The sequence below is a fragment of the Manihot esculenta genome, chromosome 1, assembly GCF_001659605.2.
Source record: "Manihot esculenta cultivar AM560-2 chromosome 1, M.esculenta_v8, whole genome shotgun sequence".
In the NCBI taxonomy this organism is placed as follows: domain Eukaryota; kingdom Viridiplantae; phylum Streptophyta; class Magnoliopsida; order Malpighiales; family Euphorbiaceae; genus Manihot; species Manihot esculenta.
Genome location: NC_035161.2, coordinates 11348975 through 11361098, shown reverse-complemented (window position 1 = coordinate 11361098; position 12124 = coordinate 11348975). Strand labels below are relative to the sequence as shown.

The window sequence follows — 12124 nt, the reverse complement described above, 5'->3', positions numbered from 1 at the left end:
TCATCCCCTTTTTCATACTGGGGAGCACCCAACTTCATGTAGTCGGTCATCTTGACCTTGCTCCCACTGGCTGAGCTAGGTCTAGGAGGTTGGGTAACTGGAGCTGCTGGTTCTGCTGGGGGAGGAGGAGGTGCAGCATCCCCTGGGGTAGGGTTTGCTGGATTTGGATAGTAAGGTGGAGGTGGATACATTGGGTACTGTGAATATGGTGGGTAGTAGGGTGGGTATGGCATCTGTGTGGGATAAGGGCTAAAGCTGTGGTAGTCCGATGTGCCTCCCATCGAATACCCAGGGTTTTGTGAGAAGGGTGGGTAGTAAGGTGGCTGAACAAATCCCGAGGCCTGAGTGCCTCCTTGGGATTCTCCCATTCCTTCTTCTGACATACTGACTCCCAGACTGCTATCCCTCCTCTGCTCTACATCCATATCATCCCCCATATCTTCTGACGCTCCTCCCTGAACTGTTCCTCTGACTGATCTGCTTCTACCCAAATCCAAAGACCTTCTAGGGTCTCTTACTGCTCTTTCTCTGTTAGACCTACTAGACATTGCCCTAGGCAATGCTGGAGGACGGGCGCTCGTGCCCTCATCCTCAGGTGGTACTCCAGTCAATCTTGCTGATCGACGAGTTCCTCTCATCCTGTTTTCTGAAAAACAGTACACATCACATAAACATTAGCATCATATGGTTTATGTGGGCACATATGAACCCGCATCACACATCATAGCATATCATTCTTATCATAGCATTTCACATCATCATGTAAGACAGGACTCCACATCCTATCCTAGTGGACATGATCTTTCCTACTGTGCTTGACCTTCTATAACATCTATGAGCCCGACACTCTAGGTCCGACCATATGAACCTAGGGCTCTGATACCATTCTGTAACGACCCGAAAATCGGACCGCTACCGGCGCTAGGATCCAGATCGGCTTAAGGCCGCCGAGACCCGTAGCAAGCCTGACATGTAACCTGAAAACCTGTTTAATCCCATACATGATCAACAACATACATAAAAATTAAAACTTTTCTTTCATTCATACACCAAACTCAACCTGTGCATGCACTGAACATATACATAACTATAAACATTGATCCCTCTGTGGAATCTCATCAATGCCCCAATGGGCGATATACATGTGTTGAGTTGGCTAAACATAGACATCAATAAACATTAAGATCATGTGACAAAAGGGATTACAATATACTATGGTCAAGCACACTTCTAACCTCAATATCGTTACATTACATGTTTATACATCATTATACAATCTGTCATGTCCACATTCTAACTATTACATAAATAAGTCTTCCTTACTCCTCTTGACTTCTCTGTCTAATCCGTACCTGCAAACCTGGGGAATTTGGGAGAAGGGTGAGCTACTAGAGCCCAGTGAGCAGAATAGTAAAGCATTTAAAATACATGCTATCATGGAATGCATCACATCACAACTAATCATATCAAGGATGAACTTGTCACCATTTAGCCCTCTACATAATCCAATCATGCCAGGGGCGTAGTGCAGGCCACACCTGGTCTTCCTCTTATACATAACATAACATAACATACATAATCCATGATGCCGGGGGCGTAGTGCAGGCCACATCCGGTCTTTCTCTTACATAGTGCCAGGGGCGTAGTGCAGGCCACACCTGGACTTCCATATCATATCATCATGTCATAACATATGAGGGCTAATGGATCATTTAACATTCATCCACATCAACAACATTTTATGCAATGCAACATATTCGTGATTTCTAATGCAAGCAACCTAAAATATCACATGGCATCCGTGATGCATGAACATGCTCAAAACTGATTTATTTATTTAAAAGCATAAGAGTTATTCCACTCACCTTTGGCTAGCTCTGACACTGACTGAAGCAGCTGACTCACTGCTGGGGTCCTCGGTTCCTCGGGTCCGAACCTACACAGGTGGACTCAAATGAGGGACCAAACAACTAGAACATAACTCTAAAACATCCCCCAAAAACCCCCTAAAACGTCACAAAACATCCATGCAAGAACATGCAAAGGAAGGCTGGACAGGGCACTTTCGGCGGCAGGTTCGGCGGCCGAAAGTCCCTCCAGAGCCGAAAGTCAGGCAGGTTCGGCGGCACCTTCGGCGGCCGAAACTCCTAGACAGAGGCGAAACTCATGCATGTTCGGCGGCACTTTCGGCGGTCGAAACTCCCAGACAGAGACGAAAGTCTCCTTTCGGGGGCAAGCTTCGGCAGCCAAAGGCTGCCTCCATAAGGGGGTTCGGCGGCCGAAAGTCCCTTCGGCTGCCGAACCTGGTTTCTCCCAAAGGGCAAAAACTTGGTTCAAACATGCACAAATGCCTCCAAACTCCAACCAACATGCATTTAGCTCAACCAAAACATGCATACAAGCTCCTAAGGGTCTCAAACTACCTTAAACCCCAACTACAACATACATACACAAGCATTTGCAAGCCACATTGTTCATGAACATACATTTATACCCATAAAGATAACTTTAACCTAAACATGCATTCTACCCCCATGAACTTCATAAAACTTACTTAAAACATAATGTAAGCTAGAGATCGACTCTTACCTCTTGAAAATCGAGAGTAGAGGCGACCAAACTTGGGATTGGGAGGGATTTGAGTTCTTGAACCTCAAAGCTCCAAAACTTTGCTCAAAAGCTCAAATCTTCAAAACAAAGTTAAAACAAGTGAAAAACTTGAAAGATCTAGAGGAAAAACATCAAAGATCGGTGAGGGGCGGCGGAGAGCTCACCTTGGCCGAAAATGGGGAAAAGCTCGCCCGTTTTCGGCTAAGGGACCCTTTTATAGTGGCTGTCTAGGCCACGTTCGGGGGCCGAATGTGCCTCCGCATGCATGCCATGTTCGGCGGCCGAACTTGAGGTTCGGCGGCCGAACCTGGACTTCCCTCACTTATGCCTTCGGGGGCCTAAGGCTCACCCGAAACGCATGCATGTTCGGCGGCCGAACTTTGAGTTTCGGCGGCCGAACCTGAGCTTTCCTCCAAGGTTGTTTTTATTCAAAAACTCATTTCCTTTTTACTTAAAATCATAAAAAACATTAAAACATTTCATGAAAAACATGGTTTTACCCTTCTAGAGGTCTCCGACATCCGAGATTCCACCGGACGGTAGAAATTCCAATACCGGAGTCTAGCCGGGTATTACAATACTGTCTAAAATTGGCGGCCATTTTTTAGATTAAGGTTTTACCTTCTTTAGGTTCTATTTCTGAAATGGCACCTCCACTAGCAGCATCTATCATCCTTCATTCTAGTAGCAAAAGTCCTTCGTAGAAGTAAAGGTTAAGCTATTTTGGAGTGATTCAATATTTTGGACAACTAGCAATTAATTTCTTATATCGTTCCCAATATTCATGTAAAGTTTCATTTTTTCTTTGTTTAATTCCACTTATTTGCTTTCTTATTGATGATGCTTTGGTTGCTGGAAAAAATCTTTCTAAGAATAAGTCTCTAATTTGCACCCAACTGGTGATTGAATCTGGAGACAAATAGTAGAGCCAATCCTTAGCGGATTCAATTAAAGTGAAAAGAAAAGCTACTAACCTTATTTGTTCGTCAGTTATACATTGTGATCTCATACTTGAACAAACCACATAAAACTCCTTTAGATGACAATGGGGTCTTTATTTCCCAAACCTTGGAATTAGGGTAACATATGAATCATACCTGTTCGCAATTCTAAGGGTGCATTCAACACTAGGTATGTGATGTAAAGGGATTGTTCTTCAGCGGTAGCAGCTGCGGCCATATTGTCTCTTTGGTTTGTGTCAATTGGAGGCTCGGTTGGTGTTGAAGACATGGTGTTTTCGATTGGTAGAGGGGATCGGGCAGATGGTTAAGAAGCTCCCAAATTAGCCTGTTTTTGCAACTTGGTTGCTTTTCTCAACCTTTTTGCAGTCTTCTCAATTTTTGAATCAAACTGAATTCCGCTATTTTCAGATCTAGTCACAAAAATAAAAATAAATTGTTAAAGGTCTCCGACAATGATGCCAAAATTTGACGGGTATTGAATCCGTCAATTAAAATTTACTTTCTTTTCCTTGATTTAATAAGAATTTATAGATAGGGTAAGTGAGTATCAATCCCACAAAGACCTTAAATCTATTTAATTTAGATGCGTCGTTGAAATGGAAGAGTAGTTGAATACAAAAATGAGAAGAGGAGAGTTTTTTATGAAAGTAGTTTTGCTTTGGGCAAGTCAAGAATAACTTAAAAGAAAAATAAACAATGCAATTAAATTTAAAAAATAAATAATTAATTAAAAATTTAGCTGAAGGTAAGCAAATTAAGGTGTTTTGCAGTTGATCATTAATTAGAAAAATAATTCATGTTATTATCTATTGTTTGGTTATAGTGGTCAAACAGACGAATCCCCCCATTTTTTCTTATGGTTAAATTAATTTGCTTTACGCTTAAATTAATTCCTAGTTAACTAACAACTCCAACACACATGTAGATTTAATTAATCAACTGCATTAAAGAAAAGAACTCAAACTTGATAAATAAAAATACGCGTTTTATTTAAATCAAATCTACTAATTTCTTAATATAAACTAATATGTTGTTATTTGTTATTAACCCAATTAAATAATTAAATATTTAATTGAATTAATTAGCAATATATTATCTTCCCAAGAAATTCAATAGATCTCTTGAATTTTCAAGAAAACAACAACGGAGGTAATGTTTCTCGAAATCAAAAATTAATAAAAAATAGAAATAATATGAAGAGAATTGAAGCACATAACTTCGCAACTCGAATAAAACTTTAATTTAAACTAACTTTCAATTGAAAATAATTGTTTAATCTCTAAAGGTAATAATAAAATTGTAAAATTAAAAAAAAAAAAAGAAAAAGAAAAGAAGATGGAGAGGATGGAGGACAACATCAAGAGAGGAGAGAAGGGAGAGAAGAAAGAGAAGAAAATATGTGATGCGTAGGTTTAATTCTTCAAAGAAAAGAATAAGATGGAGAGGAGGGGACGACATCAAGAGAGGAGAGAAGGGAGAGAAGAAAATATGTGATGCGTAGATTTAATTCTAGGAGTATTTATATAGACATAAAAAGATAAAATTTAATAATTTAAAATAAATTCTACTACTCTTATCTTATCCTATTCTAATATAATTGTATTTGATTTAACTTGAAACTGATATTATCATTTAGGTGCCAAAATCGGGCTGAGATGGTAATTTTTGAAATCTGAAGTGTAATATCCTAGTTCGAAAATATTCCAATTCAACCTCTTTACATTTCTTTTCTTAACTTCCATTCAAAAACCTATTAAAAATAAATTTTACATAAAAATTAATTATTTATATCAAAATTATAATAAAATTATAGAATTTAATGGAAAAAAAGGGTGAGTTTTGCAACTCATCAATCGATCCATAAATATTATAATTACTGATAAAGTTTTATATTTATAAATTAATATCTCTATTTATTAAATTTTAATATTTTATATATAAAACATAATAAAATAAAAGTAACATAAAAAATTTGATATCTTCTTTTTATTTTAATTAATAAAAAAATTATTAAAAAGAAAAAAGTTAAATTGAAAAAAACTTTTTAGATTTGAATTTAGATATATGTTATACTTCTGATTTAATTTTTATTTTATTAATTTATTTTAAGATATTAAAATTTAATAAACATATAAAATTAATTTAAAAAAATATAAATACTTATTTATAAATAATTATAGTATTTAGAGCCTAATTTATAAAAATATAAAAATAAATTATAAAAAAAATTATTATAATATAAAATAAAACCTTAAAATTGAATCTATAAATATTTGAAATAAATTATATATTTTATAAAATTTTAAGAATTAAAATATAATTTATCTTAATGAAAAATTATTTAAAAAAGACATTAAACTATAGGTAGCTTTTTGTAATTACCCACAGTAAGTTGAAATTTCCAGACATGATAAAAGTTATTGTTTTCGTCTTGCAGTCTTGCATTAGGCTCTCTAACCTTCAATGCCCTGATCTTCGACCTGAGGTTCCACTTCCAAGAGCGTTTAATCACCAGGAGAAAAGTGCGAACTTGTCCCCGTAAGCTCGCCATCACTGCTTGATAAACTTCGAATCCCACCTCTCAGATATTATATTTATCCATCTCTCAATAATTTATATATCTTTCAAAGTGTCCCTTTTCAGAGAGCTATTCGAGGGTTGCTGCATTCTTCTACGAGTTGCTGCCACTTTATGACAGTATTCTTATTGGTAAGTCTTCGATTTACCTTTCGTTTCTGGGTTTTGAATTTCGTTCTTCAATTATATGTATGTATACAAAAAATTTGTCAATTGTTTACCTCCAAAGAAGGTTTGTCGTGAAAATTGTGAATTTTGATTCGAGTTCATATAAGACTATTGCTAGGTGAGAACAAAGGCTAGATTGATTTCAGAGAAGGAATTGGGGGATGCGGAAAAACGTATAGAAAGGACTCTTTCCTATTGATTTATGGGATCTTTTATATTGAATGACCTATTCATTCTAGTAGCGAAAGTGGATTAAGATTTGAGTTTATTGCTTTCGTTTTTTTTTTTTCTCCAGTCCTTTTGCTATGGCTCTTAATTGTTGATTCTTTTCTTAATTTTTCTCTCCGCAGTGGGTTTTGTAGAGTTTAAGAAGCATATGAATGGCTTGGAGAGCAGCTCGAAAAACGGTAAGATATAATTTTGCCTTTTTTTTAACTACTTGTTTTTGTGATTTTGAGGGAGGATTTCCGCCAGGCAGAATTTGGACTTTGACATTAATTTGAATTGATTTTTTAAAGCTGAGTTTTAATAGGGATTATATATGATTAAGAAATTAATCGATGCCTCATTACTGGAAAACATTTGAAAATAAAAGAGAAATTTTGTAATTTTAATGGGTAATTATTGGTTTAGAATCAAATTATATTTGTTTTGCAAATTATGCAGCTAATTACACTCTGTTTGGATATTTTATGGGAGAGGAAGTAAAATAGAGGAAGAATTTTTTATTTTATTTTCCTTCTCTTATGTTTGGAAAGGGAGGAAAATAAGGTACAGTGCTGGGATCGGGACTAATGGTGTTTGGGGGCCATTCTGATCCTCTCGGCATCTTCTTTACTCTCTCTCTCTCTCTCTCTCTCTCTCTCTCTCTCTATATATATATATATATATATATATATATATACATACACACGCACATACATACATACATACATTTTAAGTGTACCTGCTAAACTTTTAGTTTTATGTTAACGAAGTAAATTTAGTTATATGAATCTTGTACTTTTTGTTTTTTTGTTTCTTCTTGCTGAGGTCAAAAAGGAATGCCAGCAACTCCATTATTTTATTCTCTCTTCTACTTCCAACTTGGAACCAAATGCTTACCAACTGAAATCATATTCTTAATACAATTCCCTCTGTCATGTTTTTCTTGTTTAGATGACGAGTTTAATCCATATCTCTCTCTCATGGCATATCTGAACATTATTTCTTTGATTAATTTTTCAGTGTGTTCATGTTGGTCTGATTAGAGCTTGGACTACACCATCACTGTGGCGTGCAGTGGGGTTAACTTCTAAATGTAATATTGAGGTTACAGTGAAATCATTTTCTTCTCCAGTTAGAGGCATACCTGGTAAACTGATAATTCATAGATGTTTTCCATGCTTTCACTCTACATTCTTTTTTTCCCTCCCCAGCTCATAAGAAATCTTTATCCCTAATGTTTGCTATTTTTATTTTTGCTCACTTCTCAAATTTGCGATGCAGAGTTTTCTTTCAGCTCATTTTTACGAGGTCATCACATTTTCTCTACTTATAAATCCTTAATACGGTATATTTTACTTTTTTTTTTCCTTGTGTTAATTTATTTATTTGTTTTGGTTTTGTGCAAGGAATGATAGGTTTAGTTACTGTCTCTACTCTCTCACTTATTTTTTGTTGTCTTTGAGTATTACATGTCGCAGTGGGCAATCACACTTGTTGTTTGTTGTTTTTTTTTTTGTAATTGTTATCATTCTCTTTTTTAGTTTGGCCTGGTTGAGGTGATTTACCCTGTTTGACAAAGAGGAATGGATAAATTTAATAAATTATTATGTTGGGGAATGATTTCCTATAGTTAGTAGGATGGGATAAGGATAAACCTGCGTATCCTAGGAGTTAAAACATGGTGGCAGCAACCCCCTTGTCACTATCTTGATTTGGCTTAGATTGTTTTAATTTGGCTCAGGTTGTTTTAATTTGGCTCAGAGTCAAACTTGTCTAAATAAAGGAAGTTACGTTTAAATGAACCAGATATCATTGTAGACTATTCTGTATCTTCCCTTTCATTCTTGTTTCCTTACAAGTATTTTCTTTTATTCCATGTTCATGCATACATGTCAAAAGTCGCTTGGCACTTATTTGATGTTGTGAAATTCATGCTAGAGCTAGACTGCTGATCAGCATTCACAATATTCTTCAAAGTGTATTTTGTGGCAACTTTACTTGTCAAAGTAAATTGCAACCATGGTCACTGTTTGATGTCATTTGATGTTTGAGGCTATTACAATTGAAAGAAATGGTGGTGTCACTAAATGCATTGTTTTTGAAACCTAAATGTTTTGGATGAATTTGCTACTCGAATGTAATAGCCCTAGGTCCAACAGGTCTAAATAACTTGTAAGCTCTAAAACCACTGAGCCTAAAATTGTTGACCTAAGTCATTAGTAGTTTAGGCCTAGAGTATATAAATATCATACACATCCTGTACCCAACTGATGTGGGACAGTATGGCATGTTGCACTGGTTGTTGTGATCCAATAACTGTTTTTATTTATCTTGCCTAGGTGTTTTTATGCCACTCCACAACTGTCGGCTAGAAGAAGAAATAATGATGAGCCTGTTGGTTTGAAGATCCAAACTAAAGGAAAATTTAAGGATAAGAATAGAAACAGGACCCAACCGCCTGTTGAAGCTCCATATGTGGCTCCTAAACTGAAAAGGAATACCAAGTCTTCGCTAGATAAAACAGTGGACATATTTGAAGGCATGACAGTTGTTGAGCTTGCGAAGCGCACTGGTCAGTCCATTGCCACCCTGCAGGATATTCTTGTCAATGTTGGGGAAAAGGCTCGTTCAGAATTTGATCCCCTCAGCATTGATGTTGCAGAGCTGGTTGGAATGGTATTTCCCTTTCTTAGTTGCAAGAATATATAATTCTTTTCATTGCATAAACTTAAAGGTGACTGAAAGTGGAAGAATCTTACTCTATATCCAGTTCTCAATCTTCTATGTAAAAAGCAAATTTACGAGTTAGAACATGCTGCCACCAGAAGTAATCTGTTTTGTTAGGTATTTGATTATTTTGTATCATTATTTGATAAGTACTAGCAGGCTCTTCGACGTTGTATATGGACTACAGCATGAAGCACGACTGTGTTGTAGTGTAAGGAAGAAAAAAAAAAGTTGTGTTTGGCTTTCAAATGCTAACCACAAAAACTGGATTTAGGATTTCTGAACTATGATCTGGTCTTGCTTTTCTTTTTTTTCTCTTTTCCCTTAAGATCTCCTTAGTCAAACTCACTTGTGTTAGCTGCTTTGAGAACTTAAAAGGATTTCTTTGTATTAATGATACAGGAAGTTGGGGTCAACGTCAGGAGGCAACACTCCAGTGAAGGTGCAGAAATTCTTCCACGTCCTCCTGTTGTGACTGTCATGGGGCATGTTGACCATGGTAAAACTTCACTTTTAGATGCATTGCGTCAAACATCAGTGGCGGCTAAGGAAGCTGGAGGGATAACTCAGCATCTGGGTGCTTTTATTGTTGGCATGCCATCGGGATCATCAATCACATTCCTTGACACTCCTGGTCATGCAGCATTTAGTGCAATGAGGGCAAGAGGTGCTGCAGTAACTGATATAGTTGTGCTTGTCGTAGCTGCTGATGACGGGGTGATGCCTCAAACTCTTGAAGCCATATACCATGCTAAAGCAGCTAATGTACCAGTTGTAGTTGCTATAAATAAATGTGACAAACCGGCAGCCAATCCAGAGAGAGTTAAAATCCAGCTTGCATCAGAGGGCTTGCAGCTGGAGGAGATGGGTGGGGATGTTCAGGTTGTTGAAGTTTCAGCTGTTAAAAAAACTGGATTAGATGACTTGGAAGAGGCTTTACTTCTTCAGGCAGAGATTATGGACCTAAAAGCACGTGTTGATGGCCCTGCTCAAGCTTATGTGGTAGAGGCTAGGCTTGACAAAGGACGTGGTCCATTGGCTACTGCAATAGTGAAAACAGGGACTTTGGTTTGTGGGCAGCATGTGGTTGTGGGTTCGGAGTGGGGAAAAATAAGGGCTATTAGGGATATGGTAGGGAAACTGACTGATCGAGCTAAACCTGCAATGCCAGTTGAGATTGAGGGGCTTAAGGGGCTTCCTATGGCTGGTGATGATATTGTCGTTGTGGAATCAGAGGAGCGAGCTAGGATGCTTAGTGCAGGGAGGAAAAGGAAATTTGAGAAAGATAGACTTATACAGATGATTGATGAAAGGCCAGAAACCATAGAAGTAACAGATGACATACCTGTGCCTGAGAGGGTTGAAATGCCAATAATTGTAAAAGCAGATGTGCAGGGAACTGTTCAGGCTGTCACAGATGCACTAAAGACTTTAAATAGTCCCCAGGTGTGCCATTCAGACATGTGCATGAATTAATACTTAGTCTCATTGTTAACCCTCTCTCTCATATGTGCTAATGGATGAATGTAATGCATGGTGAAACATTTTGGTTAGCAGCATGTTTCTTTGTTTTGGTAATGGTTATTCTTATGTGGGACGTGGTAGTCATCTGGTGGCATTTCCTTTGTCCTTTTATGAAGTTACACAATATGAATGGTCTTTCGATATCCATGATTTAAAATATGCTACTGTGTGTAGAAATTATCACTGTTCCTTGAAGTATTTGGTCTTTGCTCATCATTCTTCTTATTTTTTTTGCCATTTCTTTATGTTGCCAGGTTTTTGTGAATGTAGTGCATGTTGGTGTTGGGTCTATTTCTCAGTCTGATGTGGACTTGGCACAAGCTTGTGGTGCATGCATTGTTGGATTCAATGTGAAGACTCCACCTAGTGCTGTCACTATGGCTGCAACTCAAGCCAGGATAAAGGTACTGCTGACATGTTAACCTAAAACCATTACAAAGCTGGCTCATTTATGTGTTTTAACTTTCCAGGGGGAAAAAAAGAAGTAACATTCATGAGCATGGGCTGTTGATTTATTACATTTTTATTTTATGAAAAATGTAGCAATAAAGTAAGGAATACCTATTTATTTGTTTTGATTCTTTACTGGATTTGGATGTAGATAATGCAACATCGTGTGATCTATCACCTTTTGGAGGAAGTCGGCAACTTAATAGTGGACAAGGCCCCTGGAACTTCTGAGACCAAGGTAGCTGGGGAAGCTGAAGTGCTGAGTATTTTTGAGCTTAAAGGGAGGAGCAAGTCTGTAGGAGGTGATATGAAGATTGCTGGCTGCAGGGTGATAGATGGCCAAGTTACCAGAACAGCAATCATGAGGCTTCTAAGGAGTGGGGATGTTGTTTTTGAAGGATCTTGCACATCTCTCAAGCGGGAGAAGCAGGATGTGGAAAGAGTAGGCAAAGGAAATGAATGTGGACTTATGCTCGGCGATTGTGATGATTTCCGGGTGGGAGACGTCATCCAATGTTTAGAGCAAGTAGTTAGGAAACCAAAGTTCATTTCATCAGAAAGTGGTGCTGTTCGAATTGAGTGCTGATAATGCTGTTTTTTCCTGTATTTTTCTCCTTTACACAGAAGCTGGGCAGTTGCATTGCTCATCTAGCTGCAATTCCAAACAGAGCGACTCTCACAAGGGACTTGATCGTGTTCTGCTCAATTTTGTGAATTCTGATTCAGTTGAGAATTGATAATAGATTTTGTTGTACGTTTGAGGAAATTGCTACTTATTTAACCAAAACAGCAGAGAAAATAGGGGTAATATTACATTAGACTTCATTCTTTCTACAGCATAAGGTTAACAGAGCTTAGTTTTGAATACTGGGATTGCCTTTCCGAAGTTATGTTAAAAT

General features: G+C 37.3%; 1 protein-coding gene across 2 annotated transcripts; it reads left to right on the top strand.

Annotated features, from left to right (window-relative positions):
- The first annotated feature begins 5976 nt into the window (after window positions 1-5976).
- LOC110626142 (translation initiation factor IF-2) lies at window positions 5977-12090 on the top strand. Of its 2 annotated transcripts, none has more exons than XM_021771913.2 (9): window positions 5977-6110; window positions 6216-6281; window positions 6668-6724; window positions 7545-7671; window positions 7806-7869; window positions 8864-9200; window positions 9654-10697; window positions 11030-11179; window positions 11377-12090. In XM_021771913.2, the coding sequence occupies exons 3-9, from the start codon at window positions 6698-6700 to the stop codon at window positions 11809-11811; spliced, it is 2184 nt and encodes a 727-aa protein (XP_021627605.1). In that variant the 5' UTR covers window positions 5977-6110; window positions 6216-6281; window positions 6668-6697; the 3' UTR covers window positions 11812-12090. The 2 variants fall into 2 exon arrangements, with proteins under 2 accessions (XP_021627605.1, XP_021627597.1); XM_021771905.2 differs by having other exon boundaries at window positions 5994-6110; window positions 6203-6281.
- Window positions 12091-12124: the final 34 nt, after the last annotated feature.